The sequence below is a fragment of the Erpetoichthys calabaricus genome, chromosome 2 (genome assembly GCF_900747795.2).
Source record: "Erpetoichthys calabaricus chromosome 2, fErpCal1.3, whole genome shotgun sequence".
Lineage (NCBI taxonomy): Eukaryota > Metazoa > Chordata > Cladistia > Polypteriformes > Polypteridae > Erpetoichthys > Erpetoichthys calabaricus.
This window is the reverse complement of record NC_041395.2, coordinates 95,773,167-95,794,536: the sequence shown is the minus strand read 5'-3', so window position 1 is coordinate 95,794,536 and position 21,370 is coordinate 95,773,167. Positions and strand designations below refer to the sequence as shown.

Genomic DNA, 21,370 nt, shown 5'->3' with positions numbered 1-21,370 from the left:
TTATATATATTTTCATACAGCTTGTACGGTCTGGAACGGATTAACTGTATTTACATATAATCCTATGGGGGAAATTACAGATTCCACTATATATGTTACTTATATAAAAGCCAGATTGAATGTTGTTTACCTATATTTATTTACTTATCTTCCTACAGTGTAACATCACAAGTAGACTGCAGAGCTTCCTGTGTTTTATCGACATAGACATGCTGGCAGAGTTCTTAGTTCTGTTTTTAGTGAACAGATTTGGTGGAAGTTTTAAGGGTTTCCTTTTCACATTTGGACGGTTACCGCATAGATCCCTTTTTACGCTGCAAGAACAAGTGATATACAGTACATTTTTGAATTTATCAAAAACTCTTTACTTTAGAACACAATTTCCTGTGGCAAGTTAATATATACCTTCATTGTGAAAAGAATAATTTCAACTTGCTTTTCTCAACAATGATGAATCTTAGTAATAACAAGCAACTTTAATATACACACATGAGGTTTGTCCAAATAAAAAAAAAAAGCTAACTTCTTAAGTAGGATGCCATCAAGTCAACACAGCCGACTTATGATAGTGGTGACCTGTGATAGCAGTGACCTGATTTGACCTTTAAAATCCCCACTTGTTCAATTACACCATGTCATTCAGTCATCGAGTATATGCATTAGAGAGAACTTGTCTCTTGTGTCTATTGCAATTTTTTTGCAAGTTGAAATATGAAAGATCTTGAAGAGCAAGGTGTTTCCATGAAATTCTGCGTGAAATTGGCAAATTTTTACCCAGACTTTTCACATGTTGCAGCAAGCTTATGGAGAGAATTATTGTTTCTCTGCTTTGTAACCTTGTGTGGCACTAGATGCTTTACTGCCAAGTTGTTTCCCTACCATGGAAAAGTGATCTCAGATAAAGGTGCACTGCAATGATCAGGTAGAATTGTCCTTTCTTCAGACTGGCCAGTCCAGGACTAACTTGGCTGCAGACTGGCCAGTAGGGGGAGGTGGCTAGTTGGCCAAAGTCTCCAGGACTCTGACTGTGTCTGCCTTGTTTGACTCTTTTTCAACATTCTTACAGTTGTTCTACAGTTAGATGATGGACAAGTATTGTTGTTTATTCGTTTTGCTAATTCGTTTCAACTTTGTTTTTGATTTGTATTTGAACAAACCTATATCCTAATTTATGATAGTTCTATATTTAGTGAGTGGTATAATCTATTCCTGCATTTGCCTTGAGTGTTGTTGCGACACTCTGCACCCACTCTTGGTGAGGAATGCTGTGCAAGAACAAAGTAGTTTGTACTATTGTGTTGTATTTCTGTGGCGGCAATGATAGATTTGCCATTTTTGCGCTGTGAATAGGATTATTTCTGTTCTGTTTCTCTGACAGCCATTTCATCGTCAACCTACCTGGAAGGGTCTCTCTCTCTCTCTCTCTCTCTCTCTCTCTCTCTAAATTTGCCTTTCCCAAGATTTTCTTCTCTTTTTTTTTTTCTGGATGGTGGGGGAGATTTTTCTTGTCTTCTTAGGGATTCAGAAACGGGGCCTGTTAAAACCCATTGGGACATTCCTTTTTTTGGACTATAAAAGAAATAAACTTTTGTTTAAGCCACACACAATGTTATGTGTGGTACTGACGTTTCAAATTGGCCAGATGATCCTAAAACTGGACGATGAACACATTGGGAAAGTGCGTGTTTTGATTTGTGAAAATCATTGCCTAACTGTCCGTGAAGTAGTAAAAGTTTGTGTCAAACAGTTTTGACTGAAAAACTGCTGATGCATCATGTTGCTGCAAAATTTGTGCCATATCTCTTGACAGGTGAGGAAAAAGTGAACCATGTTACAATTAGTCAGTGGTTGTTAGATTATTCAAATGCCGATGAAAGTTGAAATCCACCCTGAAACAACATAAAATTTTCACATGGGACCTATGTGACATTCCACAAAACAAGTTCCAGGATGCATTTCAGAGATGAAAAACTGTTGAGAATGATGTATAATTATAGGAGAATTATTTGAAGGAGAAAAGTATAATAAAGGTGTAAGCATAAATGTTTTTTTTTTTTTTTTTTTTTTTTTTTTTTTTTTTTTGGAATATGAAGTTTGGTTTCTTTTCGGACAGACTTCCTACATAATATACAAGCTATTTGTCATCCATTTCCCCAAAAACCCTCTTATTTGATTTTAGTAAGTATAAAGTAATACTCCTTTTACTCTGACCCTAAAGTTGCCCATTAAAAACATACATTTTAAAATGCTTTCATTATATGGTGATGTTTTTTGGTCCTTTGTTGTGAAAATTAATATGAAGTAAAAACATGACACAAAATTTTAAATATCAAAATAAGAAGAAGCATATAAATGGGCACACAGTCAGATGAACGGGAACAGAAATGATGACCATATGTGGTTAAAAAAATGTACATATTTTGTTAGTTTGTTCCTTTTTTTGAACAACAGAGTGTTATTGTTTACTAAGGGAAGTGGTAGCCTTTCCAACAGTGAGATGAGATGGCAAATTCAAGAACTGCCAGCATATCACAGCCTAACTTTGCTCTGTTTCACTCATTTGAACACTAACTGGTCAGCATGGAGGCAATTTGTGAATATATAATATGTATGGTGTGTGTGTGTGTGTGTGTGTGTGTGTATGTATATGTTTATATAATGTAATGTATGTGTGTGTGTATAATAAATCATTGTGTTATTTCATTATGTGCCACATTCCTTCAGACTGCACACTGTATTTATTTCTCAAATGGTTATGGAATTTCTCAAGCTTGATGACGTGCACACTGATGAACAAGGAAGTAACTATGAGAATAGTAGTGATGATGACCTGACTAGCCTGACTTGTACTTCCTGCTCTAAACTCAAAACTTTTGACAGTTACAACCCCAATCACAGTTACAACCCCAATCACTCTTTCTTCATTATGCAGGAGTATACTCAAAATATACTGCAGTATTGCAAACACAAACATTTATAGTGAGGCACTGCTGAGGTCAAAATCTGATGCCTTATGAAGATAACAGAGAAACATTTATCCCTTTACCCACAGTATATTCGACTGTGTTGCAGGTTTGATGTGCTGAAGCTGCTGTATGTAGGTTAGTTACAGGAATAAACGTGTAAGAACAAATAGGCTATCACTCAGTAGCTATCCACCACCAAACTCATCAACATTTGTACTCCCAGGCTACCTTGCCACAACACCCATAAAAGGTCACCTGTACATTTAAACCTGAGAACATTTATGGTATGTGTAAGCAGGCCCCAAGAGTCTCGGAATACAGTATAAATGAGTATGAGCTACAACCCAGTGATTTAAAGGCTGGCTTCTTTCTGGTGGTCGGAGACACAAATTCAGTTCTTCTGATTCATTTTTCTTTACCACAGATATATTATTTCTTCCCACATGTACCAACCCTCAATTCTTGTCCTTTTCTTTTTTTCCCCCTACATAACCAACTGCAGCTAGTATTACTTTCAAAAAAATGTTTTCTATATTGCACCCTTAGAATACAGACTCTTCAAAATTTTTTAAAAACATAGATATATCTAACAGTCAAAAATTATTTAAACTAACTTTGCAATTTACCTCTATAATCATACAAATGCATTACTGCATTTCATTATGAAAATGATACAGTATGTATCCTGTAGTCCAGTATAAAGTAGTATTCCAAATTTCAGAGAATTGATGATTCATGATATGAATTTAATGTGCTCCATCTGGCTAGCACTGTCTGTTTTTGTGGTTGATGTGAGAGTTAGCCAGTTTAAGAAGCACTTAGCGATTAAAGAGTGGGTTGGAGAGCATGTAGCTTATGAGAGATTTATTGCGCTAGTTTGGTTACAATAGAGAAACATTCAAGCATTTGATGTTTTTTTTTTTTTTTTGATATACTTTCATTAATACATTGTTTGGTTACAATGTTCTTAGTATTGCAGTATTTTTGAGAAATGCGCCCCTGTACCCTTTTAAAGTTCAAATCATTTAGTTTCATTAATGTTACAATTATTGGCAGATTTCTGACTTTTTGTCAAGTGAAAACTTGTGGAGAAATCTAAATTAAGAGCATTAGGTTATTTCATTTTCTAAACAAAGTATTTTTATTTCCTAATACACTTTAAATCCTCCTTGATTATTATTTACTTCGAAAACACAGTTACAGCTGATGTGTTATTTACTTTTGTAAAATTTTCATTTTAAAGGTTACTCTCGAGTGTCTGTAAACCCAATCGGTTAATGCAATAGTTATGCATGTTAAGCTGAACTCGCATTATGTGACTCCTAGTCATTAGGTGTGTCAGATTAATCGAGATGTTTCTGAGCTTATCACTTGACCATGTCAATTTAAAAGACTGGAAACTGCAGGGCACACCAGACTGTACAGACCTTTCAGTACAGTCATGATTGACTCATTTTGTGACAACCAACAATGTGCTGCCTGATGGATCCGGTGTTTTATGAACTGTTAATGGGTATGGTGAGTTTAACCATATTCTTGGCCCTTTGTTTTTTGTTTTTCTTCTATTCTGTCATGGTATGTAAAACACAAGATATCACAAAGACGCTTCTCTCTTTTGTTTGTGAGGTCTTAAACACTCTCATTCTGTATTCCTCTTCTTGCCTTATATGAATTGTAGATAAACGTTGTGGACTAGTTGGAGTGAGTCACTGTAATGATGTCACTTTACACGACTGGCGTCACAGGAGTACGCCTTACTAAACTTCAGTGTAATAGTTTTAGTGTTTGTGGATTTACTCGGCCAAATACTGGTGTGTATGTGTACCCTAAGGAGAACACGGTCGCTACTCCGAAACCAATGGGAAACAAAAATTTTTTTTTTAACCTCCTTTTTTGCTCAATCAGCTGCTGGCTTGCTGCTGCTGCTTTATGTACATCTTGTGCAGCGCTTCGAAAATTTAAAACCCTGTACAGCAGCTGTCTTTGTCATCTACTCTTTGTCTTTTATTTCCAGCCCCGGGCATGGTTAAATCTGTTGGCACAAAATCTCATCTCATGGGATGTGAGTTCTTGATATTTTAGTTTATAATTTAAAAACAGAATAAGAATCTTAAAATCTAACAACATCATATTAAAGTTCGATAAATTCTGAAAAGAATGATACCAAACAAATATATGTAGGCTTAAAAATAAGCCAGATTTAAAGCATGACAAAAAACATGACATAAAATCGTTCTACTTTTAGGCTTAGGATTTTATATATATACTAGTCATTAAGCCCGTTACAATAATGGGCGCTAGAACAGTAGTGCATAAACATTAGTAGGAACCGTCAATATTAAATGGCAAGGGACTTTGACATCATTCTTTTTGTTGGTCATATTTTTCTTTGTCTTTCAGTCTTTTTTTTGTTGATGTTTAATTGCTGAGCTGACCGTTCTTCGTGGGCTGCCGCCGTATATTGTGTGTCTTTAATTTTCTGTGACAGTAATACTTGTACTGTCTTGTACGTCCGCTGGCTTGTACGTCCGTAATATACCTTTAATTTTATCTGGCGGTAATACAGGCATGCGCGTCGGTAATATGCCTTTAATTTTCTCTGACAGTAATACTGGCTTGTATGTGGCTGTAATATGCGTCACTGTATTATGTACCTTTAATTTCCTCTCGCAGTAATACTAGGTTTGTATTTCCGTGAAACGCCTGTAACTTTCTCTGACAGTAATATCTCGCATCGCACCGTGCCCCGCGCATGCGCACTTCACCAGAAGACACACACACATGGACACCTGGATGCACACAGGGATTTTATTAAAGAGGAGATATATATATATATACAGTGGTGTGAAAAACTATTTGCCCCCTTCCTGATTTCTTATTCTTTTGCATGTTTGTCACACAAAATGTTTCTGATCATCAAACACATTTAACCATTAGTCAAATATAACACAAGTAAACACAAAATGCAGTTTGTAAATGGTGGTTTTTATTATTTAGGGAGAAAAAAAAATCCAAACCTACATGGCCCTGTGTGAAAAAGTAATTGCCCCCTGAACCTAATAACTGGTTGGGCCACCCTTAGCAGCAATAACTGCAATCAAGCGTTTGCGATAACTTGCAATGAGTCTTTTACAGCGCTCTGGAAGAATTTTGGCCCACTCATCTTTGCAAAATTGTTGTAATTCAGCTTTATTTGAGGGTTTTCTAGCATGAACCGCCTTTTTAAGGTCATGCCATAGCATCTCAATTGGATTCAGGTCAGGACTTTGACTAGGCCACTCCAAAGTCTTCATTTTGTTTTTCTTCAGCCATTCAGAGGTGGATTTGCTGGTGTGTTTTGGGTCATTGTCCTGTTGCAGCACCCAAGATCGCTTCAGCTTGAGTTGACGAACAGATGGCCGGACATTCTCCTTCAGGATTTTTTGGTAGACAGTAGAATTCATGGTTCCATCTATCACAGCAAGCCTTCCAGGTCCTGAAGCAGCAAAACAACCCCAGACCATCACACTACCACCACCATATTTTACTGTTGGTATGATGTTCTTTTTCTGAAATGCTGTGTTCCTTTTACGCCAGATGTAACGGGACATTTGCCTTCCAAAAAGTTCAACTTTTGACTCATCAGTCCACAAGGTATTTTCCCAAAAGTCTTGGCAAACATTGAGATGTTTCTTAGCAAAATTGAGACGAGCCCTAATGTTCTTTTTGCTTAACAGTGGTTTGCGTCTTGGAAATCTGCCATGCAGGCCGTTTTTGCCCAGTCTCTTTCTTATGGTGGAGTCGTGAACACTGACCTTAATTGAGGCAAGTGAGGCCTGCAGTTCTTTAGACTTTGTCCTGGGGTCTTTTGTGACCTCTCGGATGAGTCGTCTCTGCGCTCTTGGGGTAATTTTGGTCGGCCGGTCACTCCTGGGAAGGTTCACCACTGTTCCATGTTTTTGCCATTTGTGGATAATGGCTCTCACTGTGGTTCGCTGGAGTCCCAAAGCTTTAGAAATGGCTTTATAACCTTTACCAGACTGATAGATCTCAATTACTTCTGTTCTCATTTGTTCCTGAATTTCTTTGGATCTTGGCATGATGTCTAGCTTTTGAGGTGCTTTTGGTCTACTTCTCTGTGTCAGGCAGCTCCTATTTAAGTGATTTCTTGATTGAAACAGGTGTGGCAGTAATCAGGCCTGGGGGTGGCTGCGGAAATTGAACTCAGGTGTGATACACCACAGTTAGGTTATTTTTTAACAAGGGGGCAATTACTTTTTCTCACAGGGCCATGTAGGTTTGGATTTTTTTTCTCCCTAAATAATAAAAACCATCATTTAAAAACTGCATTTTGTGTTTACTTGTGTTATATTTGACTAATGGTTAAATGTGTTTGATGATCAGAAACATTTTGTGTGACAAACATGCAAAAGAATAGGAAATCAGGAAGGGGGCAAATAGTTTTTCACACCACTGTATATATACAGCGCCCTCCACAATTATTGGCACCCCTGGTTAAGATGTGTTCTTGGGCTTCTAATAAATTTTTTTTTTTCCCAAAAAATATAGGCTGACAACACAAAAAAGAGAAATATCCAATCTTTAATTGAAGTACATTTATTCATTAGGAAAAAAAATCCCACATTAAGAAATACATTTTTTATATGAAATCATGTGTGCCACAATTATTGGCACCCCTGACAATTCCTATAAAATAAATGTAATTGAAGCATTTTTGTAATTTCCAGTTTAGTTTTTAAAGTTGATCAGAGTAAATTGGAAATTTTAAATAGTAATTAATGACTTCCTGTGTCCCTGGGGTATAAATATGACGTGACACAGAGTCCTATTGCTTTTGGCCACTTTTCAACATGGGAAAGACAAGAGAACATATCGTTCAAATAAGGCAGATAGGTGTCGACCTTCATAAGTCGGGTAATGGCTACAAGAAAATAGCTACTCGCCTAAACCTGCCTGTATCTACAGTCAGAGGAATAATAAAGAAGAGTAAAACAACAGGAACAGTGACAAACAAGGATGGACGAGGGCACAAGTTTATCTTGCCACCATGCACAGTGAGGAGGATGGTAAGAGAAGTAAAAAATTCTCCAAAGCTCACTGTTAGAGAACTGCACCAATAAGTAGTATCTTGGGGGTCGCAAAGTCTCAACCATAAGACGCTATCTCCATGCCAACAAGCTATTTGGGAGACATGCAAGGAATAGCCTTTTCTCACCTACAATCACAAACATAAACGTCTGGAGTTTCCTAAGCGGTACTGGGGCTTCAACTGGGACCGTGTGCTTTGGTCAGATGAGACTAAAATTGAGCTTTTTGGCAACAAACATTCTAAGTGGGTCTGGCATGAATCCAAGAATGAGTATGCAGAAAAGCACCTCATGCCCACTGTAAAGTATGATGGAGGATCTGTGATGCTGTGGGGCTGTTTCTTTTCCAAAGGCCCTGGGACCCTTGTTAGGCTGCATGGCATCATGAACTCCTTGAAATACCAGGACGTTTTAAATCAAAATCTGGTGGCCTCTGCCAGAAAGCTGAAGATGGGTCATCATTGGGTCTTCCAGCAGGATAATGACCCTAAACACATGGCAAAATCTACACAAAAATGGCTTAGCAGACACAAAATCAAGCTCCTCCCATGGCCATTTCAGTCCCCAGACCTCAACCCCTTTGAAAACCTATAGGGTGAGCTGAAGAGGAGAGTGCATAAGAGAGGATGGTCAAAAATCCCTGTCTCTGTATTCTCCAACCTTGTGAAATGTTATAGGAGTGCTGTCTTGTTGACAAAAGGGGATTGTATGAAATATTAACAGCAGGGGTGCCAATAATTGTGGCACACATTATTTCATGTAAAAAAATTATTTCTTAATGTGGGATTTTTTCCCATTGAATAAATGTACTTCAATTAAAGATTGGATTCAGGAGGAACAGTGTGGTTTTCGTCCTGGTCGCGGAACAGTGGATCAGCTCTATACCCTTAGCAGGGTCCTGGAGGATGCATGGGAGTTTGCCCAACCAGTCTACATGTGTTTTGTGGACTTAGAAAAGGCATTCGACCGTGTCCCTCGGGGAATCCTGTGGGGGGTACTCCGAGAGTATGGGGTACCGGCCCCCCTGATAAGGGCTGTTCAGTCCCTGTACGATCGGTGCCAGAGCTTGGTCCGCATTGCCGGCAGTAAGTCGAACCCGTTTCCAGTGAGAGTTGGACTCCTCCAGGGCTGCCCTTTGTCACCGATTCTGTTCATAACTTTTATGGACAGAATTTCTAGGCACAGCCAGGGTGTTGAGGGGGTCTGGTTTGGTGGGCTCAGGATTGGGTCACTGCTTTTTGCAGATGATGTTGTCCTGTTTGCTTCATCAGGCCGTGATCTTCAGCTCTCTCTGGATTGGTTCGCAGCCGAGTGTGAAGCGGCTGGGATGAGAATCAGCACCTCCAAATCCGAGACCATGGTCCTCAGCCGGAAAAGGGTGGAGTGCCCTCTCAGGGTTGGTAGCGAGATCCTGCCCCAAGTGGAGGAGTTCAAGTATCTCGGGGTCTTGTTCACAAGTGAGGGAAGAATGGAGCGTGAGATCGACAGGCGAATCGGTGCGGCATCCGCAGTAATGCGGGCGTTGCATCGGTCTGTCGTGGTGAAAAAGGAGCTGAGCCGCAAGGCGAAGCTCTCAATTTACCAGTCGATCTATGTTCCTACCCTCACCTATGGTCATGAGCTATGGGTAGTGACCGAAAGAATGAGATCGCGAATACAAGCGGCTGAAATGAGTTTCCTCCGCAGGGTGTCTGGGCTTTCCCTTAAAGATAGGGTGAGAAGCTCAGTCATCCGGGAGGGGCTCAGAGTAGAGCCGCTGCTCCTCCGCATCGAGAGGTGTCAGATGAGGTGGCTCGGGCATCTGATCAGGATGCCTCCTGGACGCCTCCCTGGTGAGGTGTTCCGGGCACATCCAACCGGGAGGAGGCCCCGGGGAAGACCCAGGACACGCTGGAGGGACTGTGTCTCTCGACTGGCCTGGGAACGCCTCGGGATTCTCCCGGAAGAGCTAGAAGAAGTGGCCGGGGAGAGGGAAGTCTGGGCATCTCTGCTCAAGCTGCTGCCCCCGCGACCCGACCTCGGATAAGCGGGAGACAATGGATGGATGGATTTTTCTCTTTTTTTGTGTTGTGAGCCTATGTTTTTTGGGAAAATAAAAATTATTAGAAGCCTAAGAACACATCTTAACCAGGGGTGCCAATAATTGTGGAGGGTGCTGTGTATGTATATGTATATATATTGCATAGTTTACTGTGAAATAATGCAAAAAGTACGCGACATGTGTTTCGCCCTTATTTGAGCTCATCAGGCTTACACACTCTACTGCTCCCCTTGCTGGGATCGAACCTTGATTGTCAGTGTCAGAGACGAAGTCCCTTTACGCTGCACTACGGCGTGTAGTTCGTTTATTTGACAGCCTGTAGATCGGAGTATTTACATTCATTGCATTCATAATCTGAGTCCCGACCCCGTGGCGGATGTTTGCCGAATGGCAGACCAACCACATGCGTTACCTGGTAGGTAACCACCCATACAATCAGTTCGGGACTCAGACTACGAATGCAGTGAAAATATATAATATAGAGATAGATATATTATGTATGCATGTGTGTGTATTTATATGTGTATATGACATTGGGTCAGTAAACCAAGAGAATCGTGGTGTGTGACAAAGAACACATTTTCATCCTAGTGAATTGGTATGTTAGATTAATCTGTGAAACAAAATTGACCCTGTGTGATAGAGTCCCATCCATGGTTACTTCCTGTCTTAAGCATAATAGTATTAGGGTAAGCTGAGGTTCCCCACAATTTTAACTTCATTAAGTGGGTTCAGTGAATGAACGGGTGGATGTATAATGCTTATGAAATTTATAAATCACTTTATGTAAAAGCATCTGTCGAAGAAAGGTTTGTAAAGGTAGTACAATAGGCAACCTCTATGAGATTTTAACTTACCATATTCTTTGTTTCTGTTTAGGTCATACTTCTGCTCATAACTGATGACTTTGTTTCATCTGATACAAGACTGCACTGTATATATGATGGCTGTGCTTATAAAATGAAGCTACGTGACAAATAACTCATGTCAAGTCCATAAAACTCAAGTGCTACTTGATTTTACATTCCATTATTATCAATGCAGATGACAGACCATGTTTATATTCAAATTCCTAGCTTTTCTGAAGCTTTAAACATCAACTAAAAGTAGAAGAGGAATATCTTTAATGTGCTTACAACAAATCTTTAAGTGCTTTGTTATAAATGATATTCTGTGAGCATCAGTATTTAGAAACCTTAATGGGAAACTTTATCTTCATTGCAAAAATTAATTTATTTTAATAATCTAATGAACGCTGCTGAGGTTTTTGAAATCTAAAAATGTAGGAAGTCGATAAGTTCCCTGTTTCTGCCTTTTGTTTTTGAATCTCAATGCCTTCTCTTGATTATGTTGACTTTTTAACCTGGAAATTATCCCAGGATTTAAGAAATGACATTTTAAAGCTTAAATATGCCAAGAAGAGGCTTGACCCTGCCGGCCCGTTGGCTGCTGCTAGGGATATGTTTGCTCCTCAGCCTGTTAATACTCACATATCTGTTAGAATGTGCACCGCCCCCGGATCATAGCTCATCTATGCCTGGGGTTGGAGGGGAACCCTATGGTAAAGATTACTATCAGGTGTTATTGCAAGAACAAGAAGAACGCTATATGACCCGGGCAACAAACCTCAAACGTCAGATTGCACAGCTTAAACAAGAACTGCAGGAAATGAGTGAAAAGCTTAAATTGTTGCAAGAGAAAAAAACGTCTGATGTTAGGGGTCATTTGGGAACAAAAGACCAGGAGCCAAACGATATTTTGGAATATCTTCACTCCCAGATAGACAAAGCAGAGTTAAGTACAGGTGTCAAACTGCCAAGTGAATATGCAGTTGTTCCCTTTGAGTCCTTTACTGCCACCAAAGTATTTCAACTGGAGATGGGCCTTACTAGACATCCTGAGGAGAAATCAGTACGTAAGGACCGACGCGATGAACTGACAGAGGTTATTGAAGCTGGACTTGAGGTTATAAATAATCCAGATGAAGATGATGATGAGCATGATGAAAATGGAGCCATTCTTCCTAGGGATGCATACCATGAAAATGACTTTATTGAAGGTATGCATATACATTTTATATCTTTTTATTGTTCCAAATTTCAGTTAACAATGAATATTGTGATGGAGAGAGTGGCTTAGTTATTAACTGTTTATGTTTCTGCAAACATATAGTCAAAGCATTCTGGGATACTTCATGTGAAACACTGTAAGGGTTTGCTGCTATTCATGTCTTCACATTTAAAGCAATATGTTCACCAAAAGTAATGTGAAGAGGATGATAGGTCCCTGAGTCATTTAAACTGTTATATGTCATTCTTCTTTGGTCACATTGAATGCCAAATAACATTACATGCAGTCATTGAGGTTTGAAACAACCATAGACTGTTGGATATGGGCTTAATGCCCATTTTTGGATGGGGATAAACCTGCTCCTTAGTATATTTTCTCATTGTATCAGAACATGGCTGTGGATGATCTAGTTCTCAGGGAAAAGATCGACCTACTGACTTTAGTATTACTCATACCCAATTAATTAACTAGGTCAAAATACAGTGTGTAACGAATTTTACATTCCAGTTAGTTTGTATACACATCAATCATTTAAAATTCAGCCATTTTCCAAAATTAGATTTAAATATTAAAAACCAAGACCCAATTAAAAAAACAGTGGTATATAAGTTTTTCCCACTACAGTCATGTATATTTTGGAAGCCAAGGGCATATACTTTTAGTTGTACATTTATTGTTACAAATTTAATGAGGAAAAGTGACATTTACTTTTTTTGGGAAACACTTCTGTTGCAGTCATTGCCAATAGAGGAGCTATCCTACAAGCTTCATTTATTTGATTTTGCCAATACCAATTAGTATGGGTATAATATAATATTACTATATTGATGCATATATATATATATATATATATATATATATATATAATATACACGTCAGTTAGTCTTTATAGTATAGTTGTTGTTAGTCTTACCTGTATGTTGTTGCCCTTCTGTAGCTACATCCAAGGTCTGCGAGTGTGTGTCAGCTGCTGTACATTCCTTGAGGCATTCTATGTAATTATCTCAGGAATATCTTGAACAAACATGCTTCCACCACACATGCCGGTAATTTAACAGCCAAGGTCTGACAGCCATTCACACAGAGCAATAGTTAGTTACCTTTGTGGTAGTATTTGTTACTTTACCATCTTCAATTGATGATTGTTAATATAGACAAAGGTAGAGTTTTCATCCATAAATTAACCTCCTTAGCATTGGACCAGAGCGTTACTTGGACTATGAAAACCATGCTAAAAGCGTTAGTCCCGAGTGTCACTCAGGCAACTGTGCAGATGCGTCTTGCGTAAGCGTTAGAACCGAGAATCACTCAGGCTATAAAAGTGCTGCCATTCTTTGGAGAAATTAGGTCTGAGTGTAGGTTTTCACTAATTATAAAATACCTGCACTTTACCAACAATGAAGATTGTGATGAGAATACCCATCCAGCACCCAAAATGAAGAAACTTTGGAAGATATACCAGGTGATTGTAGTAAAATTTTGGAGCGTTTACATTCCGCACCATGATGTCAGCATCGATAAAAGTCGCATGGCTTATAAGGGCATACTGTCATGGATAACAGTACATTGTGTCAAAAAGAGCAAAATTTGGCATAAAGCTTTATGAGCTTTGTGAATCTAAAACGGGATTCATTTGGAATTTGGTTCTGTACGCAGGGAAAGGGACAACATTTGATCCAAAATACAATCAGCATGGCATTGCTACGTCATTGATGCCAACTTTGATAGATGCTCTGCTGGATCAAGGTTACCATGGACAATTTTTGTACTTCGCTAGAGCAATTTGACATTTTGCTGCAAGGACTGACGCATATGGAACAGTGTGTCCCAACCGTCGTGGCATGCCTGAAGACTTTGGCAGACGTGAATTACAACATTGTGTGCTAGCAGCTTGGCAAAAGGGTAAATTGCTTGTGCTGAAATGAAGGACAAGAAAGATGTTTGTCTTCTTAGCACTGTACATAATACAGCTGCAGTCACCGTACAGTCAAAAGGCAACAAGCCGGTTCCGTAGCCTGCTGTGCTATGCTGTGGTTGACTACAATAGCACAATTGGTGGCATAAATCATATGGATCAAGAATTGATTTTCTATTCCGTTATGCAGAGGCAACAAAAGAAATGCTACAAAAAGATATTTTGTCATCTGGTGGAATAATGCGTTTGGAATGCATTCGTGTTATACAAACAAAAGCTGACAAAACTGTATCTCATGAAAACTTTACATGCCAGCTTGTAGAACAAATCATTGTCGCACATCCACCGTCCACACCCCGTCTAAAGAGACTTGGTCGACCCAGCACATTGCTGATCAATCCAGAGCATCTTATTGGTAGACATATTACTGATTATATACCTAAAACAGAATCCAACTTGTACCTGTGCCAGTGTGCTGTTCAAAAACTGATAAATCTGGAAAGAAAATCCAAAAAGAAACACACTATTACTGTCCTGACTGTGACCTTTGATCGTGCCTTTCACCATGCTTTAAGATTTACCACACAAAGGACTAATTTTGAGATTATATACTGTTTTTGCATCATTAGTAGTATTATTATTTCTGTTATTATTATTTTTGTTATTATTGTTTGTTTCATATTATTATTTTCAATATATAGATTTAATAAAAATGTAATTTTTCATGCTAAAAAAATGCAACACTGTTTACATGTTTTTTGGAAAAAAATGCAACGCAAAGGAACAGTTGCTGGGCCCTCTCTGCAGATACTGTAAAGAGTCCTTAATTATATATGAAGGTACATTAGGTTTGTAGGGTCTCTATTCACATGTACAGAGTACAGTGAAATTCTTACTGTGGTGCTAATCAACATGCATCAAACGCTACATTTAGTGGACACTAGAAGATTGTTCTCTGGTCATGAATTTAAAAATGATTACATTGAAATTTACATTTATGTAAATATATTTGTCGCACTAGTTCAATGTAAGTCTGAATGTTTGTTAGAAATTAAAATACACCCTTCCACTCAGAGCACAAATTTTCTAAGATAAAAATGTAAACAACTAGTTCTTTCGTGATAGATGAGCAAGTTATAAATGAAAAATGAGCTAGGCACCTCTAGTATAAGTGGATACTGGTCACTTCTGCAAGGCATATGTAAAGGCTTTATGACCCGAGTTCAGGGAGAAGCGTAACTGATTACTGTAATAAATGCAGAAGCTGGAGTCCAGCCATACTGAAAGCAACAGCAACAAAATGCACAATTTTTTGTTCAATTTAGTAAATTAAAAAGAAATCCCATCAATTTTTACCCACAAATTCAGGAAGTAATTGACTTTTTATAATCAGCATAGAGGATTCTAATTACCCAATGACTGTCTGGTGAAGATCCCATATGCTGCACAAAAGGAAATTCACAGTATGTAGGGTAATGAGCAGTCAGCACTTTGTCAGTAATGATGTGACGTGTCATTCACAACAATGTTATATTCACTGAAAAGAGACCGTCTAGAATGCAATCAAATTTACGTATATGCAACTGGTAAAAGTTAAATAGAAAAAAAATACTTGTAGAATTTTAATACATTGTAGAATAAAAGTAATTATAGAAAAAAAATACTTGTAGAATTTGAATACATTGTAGAATAAAAGTAATTATATATTGAGATTGCAGTTTTTGACATATTTCAGTAAAGAAAGGCATCTTGAATGTAAAAGTTTAATCACCTTTTTCAACAGAAAGGTATACTGTATTGCTAGGCCAAATGTGCCTGCATGATTCTTTTGCAAATGAATTATGGTAGTGCCTGTTTGTAATTCCATACAGGAAGACGTTTTTTTAAACTGTTAAGTGTTTAAAATTTACATTTATTCACTTAACAGATGCTTTTATCTGAAGCAACGTAACAACAGTGATGGTTTATTAACAGGGTTGGGAACAATCAAATCCCTGATGTACCAGCAGGTCATTTGTTTGACATCTAAAACCACTTTTGTTAAAAACCAAAACTTTCCAAACTACGTTTCTAAAACTAATGCTGATATCCAAATTCATTAGATCAACTAAATAGTTTTAATGTTCTGTGCTTTGTTACTGTTTATTCAGAAGTGAATAAGTCAAATTTCCACAATCTCCAATTTGGGTAAAAAAAAAATAAAATGCTTAAAGAATTTTCATGATCCAGAACTCCATTATGAATAATGAGATTTAATGCTATTTTTTTCCTCTCCACTAAGCTGTAGTTGTGCAAGTGGTTAAAACCCTTGCTGAATTAATCATTTGCAAGAAGTGAGTGAGTGAGTGCAAGCGTGTGTATACGTTTATATTGATAAAGAAGTAGTTATTGATTTAAAAACACAGTATGGTATTTTTAACACATAGAATGAACAAAAAAATGAATGTATTACAGGTTCCATATGGTATTTATCACTGTCTCTATGTTTAACCACTTCAATTAGATTATTTTAAGAAAAATAGTTACAGTATATGGAGTTGTATAGCTATTTTAAATAAACATAAAATCAAGTACACTTTTTAAAGGTGCATCAGGGCTTCTATCAACAGTCAAGGGAACACATCCCAGACAGTAGGGCACCCATAACGAGGTTGAATTGTAGTAAAAAGCATTCCTTGGTTATTCAAGGGATATTCATATAGTGAAAAAACAGTGAAAGATGTACAATAAAGGAGTTCATCCTCACCCAGCCCTGTAACTGCTTGGCAGCGAGAGGCTGCTATTGAGGGCTTACTTATCTGGCCCATTGGTTACAAATAAGCCAGCAGTCTGGCAGGAATACCTAGGGTTGTCAGAGGGAGTGCTTGGTAGACTACCCCAGGGGTTTTGTAGGGCTAGGCCTGACTCGGAGGAGGCCAGAAGTGACCTTGGAAGTAGCCCAGGGATTGGGTATTAAAAAGAGGCCAATGGTCATTGGTTTAGGGAACTTGGAATCGGGCACAATACAGATAAGAGTTCACTTGGCAAGATTAAAGGTAGGAGGCATAGAGAAAGGGAAGTGTGAAGGGTCTTATTATTTTTGCATTACTACTTTATTTGTAGTGTTTTGTATCCACAGATTGTGAAATATGAATGTTTTAAATTATTCACGCATGAGTGAGTTAATGTCCTGACATTTTTGTAGACCCAATGTAGGGGACAAAAAAGAACATATCCTTAAAATAACAGAATAGTATATGTGAAAGTCATTTAAAAAATGTAAATAGCATCTTCTTATAGCAGGAGTGTCAAACCCCGATTCTGAAATGCCACCGTGACTGCAGGTTTTATTTCCACACACTTTCTTTATTAGTGAGCAATTATTGGTGTTATTGGAACAGACATCTTATTCCTTAATTTTAATTGACTTTAGTTTTAAGATTCAAGACCCTCAATTACTTGTGTTTTTTTTTTCTTTCTTAACCAGCAGCCAAACAATAATAACATGCAAAGCGAGTGAGCAGATAATTATCACTTGTGTGTACATTATATGTTTCAATCTTCTTCTTCTTTCAGCTGCTTCCATTAGGGGTTGCCTCAGCAGATCATCTGTTTCCATATCTTCCTGTCCTCTGCATCTTGCTATGTTACAGTAAAATATTTAAAAAGAAAAAAGTGAGCATCTGAGAATTATTGATCTGCTCTTGTCCACAAAACATTTTGGTAGTGTTCTCAGTAAAACAAATAGCAATAGTTAAATGTCTGGTATACGAAAATGAGAGCACAAAGTAGTCCTAGAATTAAAAAATGAGTTTCATTAAAAACAAAATTTGGCTTCTAATAAGAAATTGTTAGTAAAAACGGTTGCCCTCCAGTAGTGCTTGAGATGCCTGTGTTAGCTAGCAGTCTGTCAGCCTGCTTTACATCTCATCTTTCTTTGGAGGCTGAGAAAATGAACACCTCTGAATCTTAAATAGCAAGTCAATAAAAATGAAGGCAAAGTCACTGTCTTCCATTGGCAGCAGTGAGTAGCTACTAATTAAGAAAGTGGCCTGAGCAAAAAAACAGCAGCTACTCTGGCCCACCCCAATGTTATAGCATACAATATATGATCATATAGAATGGCATCAGAATGAGCTAAACCTATAAATAATTTGAATTAAATGTCAATCTGGGTCAATTATAGGTAGGTAGCCAGTACTGTTAAGCATAGTCATTCTCCCATCAACCCAAAGGAAAAAAAGCAGATTAACTTTCAGTGGAGTGTCATAGAGTGCTGTGCTAAGGAAGCAGGTTTTTTCTTCCATAACTCATGGCCTCACATTTCTAGTTTGGAATGCTTTATGTCATAAAAACTTTATTACAAAGCTCAAGTTAATATAAATTAAAAAGTAGGTGTAGTTTAATAGGTATGAGTTAAGGTTAGCTGGGGCCACAGGAATATGTAATATTTTGTAAGATCAACATTTACTGAATGAGCTTCTGTTGCACATTGCAAAAGGCAATAACCGCATCTTTGGAAAGTTAATTACTATGAAAACTTGTTAAAAATGAACAAACTGCTGCAAGAAATCTGAAATGTGTAAGAAATGACTGGTAAGAGTAGGTAGAAAACTGGGAACTGAGTTGTAATACAAATTGAAAATTTGAGCATGCCAACATTTTGAAAATTGAGCATACCAACAAAAAGAATTTATCTTAGTTGTGACAAATGATACGTGATATGGCATCATTGCCAAGAAGATCAGATTGAAAAAACATTAAAATAGCTGGTGGTATTGTGTACATAAGAATTTAGAATTTGAGATGTAACATTAATATCGGGCAAAAACAACATCTTTCTGTGAGTTTTGAATTCACTATTCTAGAATTTACAGAGAAAACCTTATTATATTTCTCACAAATGCTTTCTGGTGGTATAAAACAAATATTCAGGATTAAGTGCTGTTCTACGTTTTCACTACTTTAAAGAATATCCCACCATGACCATACGTTTATAAAGTAAATAAGTTATATTTGAGTCATATTCTTCCTTTCCTCTTCTGAACTCCTCCAGCTCAGGGTCACTGCATGCATGTCAGGGCTTCCGTCTCCTGGTGGCTTCCATTTCTTCATGTCAGACATTCCCTGACTGGAGTAGACAAAAAGATAAAATAACAAAAGGGAGTGATCCCCAATTGCATTGCCTTGACTTTGACAAGTTGCTGGAATGTCATGAAGCATTTCTCGCTTTTTGTTAGTAATAATATATTTGTAAAGAGCTGTTCACAATTTTAGTTTCCTCATCGGTTTTGCAATTGTTTTCGTCATTTTCCTTTGTTTATATCCAGCACATTGAAACTCACCTGGACTAAAGTTTTTATATGAACCAAAAATTCCAGGTGGTGTTCTTTTCTGTTTATGGGCCAAACAAATGTCCATTGTGTATTTAGAATTGTATTTTTTTTTAAACTCTAGATTATGTACCTTTCACATCAATAATAAATTGAAAATGTGACATATAATTTGTCCATGAAACTAGCACTAATTAAACATATTTAATATTGTGTTGTCAGAAAATAGCAAAGGCTATCTGTGCTGTCTGCCTCTATTAAAGATATCTGCTAATAATAATAGTTTGTTTACATTTAGAAGGTGGCATTAAAGTAAATCTAATACATTATCTTTATTTTGAAAATCTATTGAAGCAATAAAAACATTGCTAGGTATTGTTTTATCTTGGCAACATTACAGTATATATACTGTAGAATCAGTTATAACAGAGTTCAAGGTGCAAACTTTCTGCAGTGCCTCAGGCAGTTGCGTCACTTGTATGTTCAATGTGGACAGGCCCAAAGAACAAAATCAGCAGGTAATGTGGCGTAATGACTTGGGAGGAACACTCTAAACTACAGGGTTCCCAGTGCAATTCTCACCACTGAAGCACTTTCTGATCCTGAGCAAGCCACTTAGTCTGTCTTAGTCTGTCCTTTGAGCTGTGAGCAGTTTAAACATAACAAGTGGTTTAATGCTATGTATTGAAATGGGTCAGCTAATTAGAGACAAAGTAAGCTATTTTAATCATTAACATTTACATTTCTTGGTGTGGGTATTTGTTCACAGTAGCCACAGCCATGTCCTCTTTTTCTGAACACGTGCTGTATAATATTTCTGTGCCTCACACTGAACTTCTACCTTAAATACAGTATAGCACTGCTAATGTGCTACAAGCAATATGATCACTTTATTTTTTTTTTTTATTTATGTGCAAGGACTCTGGGAAGTCTCTGCATACTCCAGTTTCAGGAAAATCTTATGAAGTTGTGTGGGCAGTTATTTCCAATTCAGTGGCCAGGGTATAATATGCTGCTTCTTAACAGCTCACCACATTAAAATTTGAAAGGTTTTTTCTTTTTTTTATTGAATTTATTAAAAGCATATAACATTCCATACAATCAAGTCTTTTCCAAGACCAGCTGAAATAGTCCCCTATGGCATGTCGGTTCGTAAGTAGAAGAGTTTCTTTCTACTTCTTTTCTGTTTTACTGATTTGCATATACGTCAACTCTGTATTATCAGAGGAGCTAACTTTTGTAGTATAAATCCCAATTAGCTTCATTATATTATGTTTCATTGTTAAATTGTGTTTCTGTCATTTCCTCTCAGTTTTACTTACCGACTTACTGTCTTGCTGAGTTTTCTTAGATTTTGTTATTTAGTCAGCATGCTGCTTAGCCTGTAGTCGATGGAAAAGTTTAAAATAACTAGCTGACCTTTACAATTAAGCACAATGATTTAACTAAACGGCACCAGAGAAAGAAGGAAACAAGTAAAATTATTATGAGCTTAGGAATTGGAGACAGTTTGTTTGACTGAACCACCCAGTTTAAGAAACAGAGCTGCAACAAAAAATACAAACCGGAGAAGCACAGCCTACCAATTGCATGGCAGCATAGTGCACTGTGAATTATTTCTTTTCTTTGAAAGTAAGCCAATATTTTCCTCCTTTACTCTTGGAATCTTTTTTTTTTTACATGCATCATTTATCTCTTTTTAAAGTAAACATCTGTTTCAGCTGTTACATTCACCTAGATGCTTCTCAAATACAAAAACATCACTGCACATCAGCCACTAAAGGCATTTGAGAAGCAGTTTTAAGTTAGCGCTGCTCCTTTCTTCAAGAGGTCTGACCAACTTACCACCAACAAGCAGTTAATATTGGATGGACGTAGCACACGCCATCACAAGCTGCTTTGTTCCACAGTATTCTCTTCATTGTAATAAAGCAGAATCATTATGGAAATCTTTCTCTCAATAGATATTTTTCTGCTGC

At 37.5% G+C, this 21,370-nt stretch overlaps 1 protein-coding gene across 3 annotated transcripts in view; it reads left to right on the top strand.

The window, feature by feature from the left end:
* The window catches only part of csgalnact2 (chondroitin sulfate N-acetylgalactosaminyltransferase 2), a 54,075-nt gene that overhangs the window by 9,484 nt on the left and 23,221 nt on the right, over window positions 1–21,370 (top strand). For all 3 annotated transcript variants that reach the window (XM_051922812.1, XM_028794173.2, XM_028794174.2), the window contains exon 2: window positions 10,974–12,153. In XM_051922812.1, coding sequence (XP_051778772.1) covers window positions 11,505–12,153 — 649 coding nt within the window. In that variant the 5' untranslated portion in view covers window positions 10,974–11,504. The remainder of the gene's footprint in view (window positions 1–10,973; window positions 12,154–21,370) is intronic.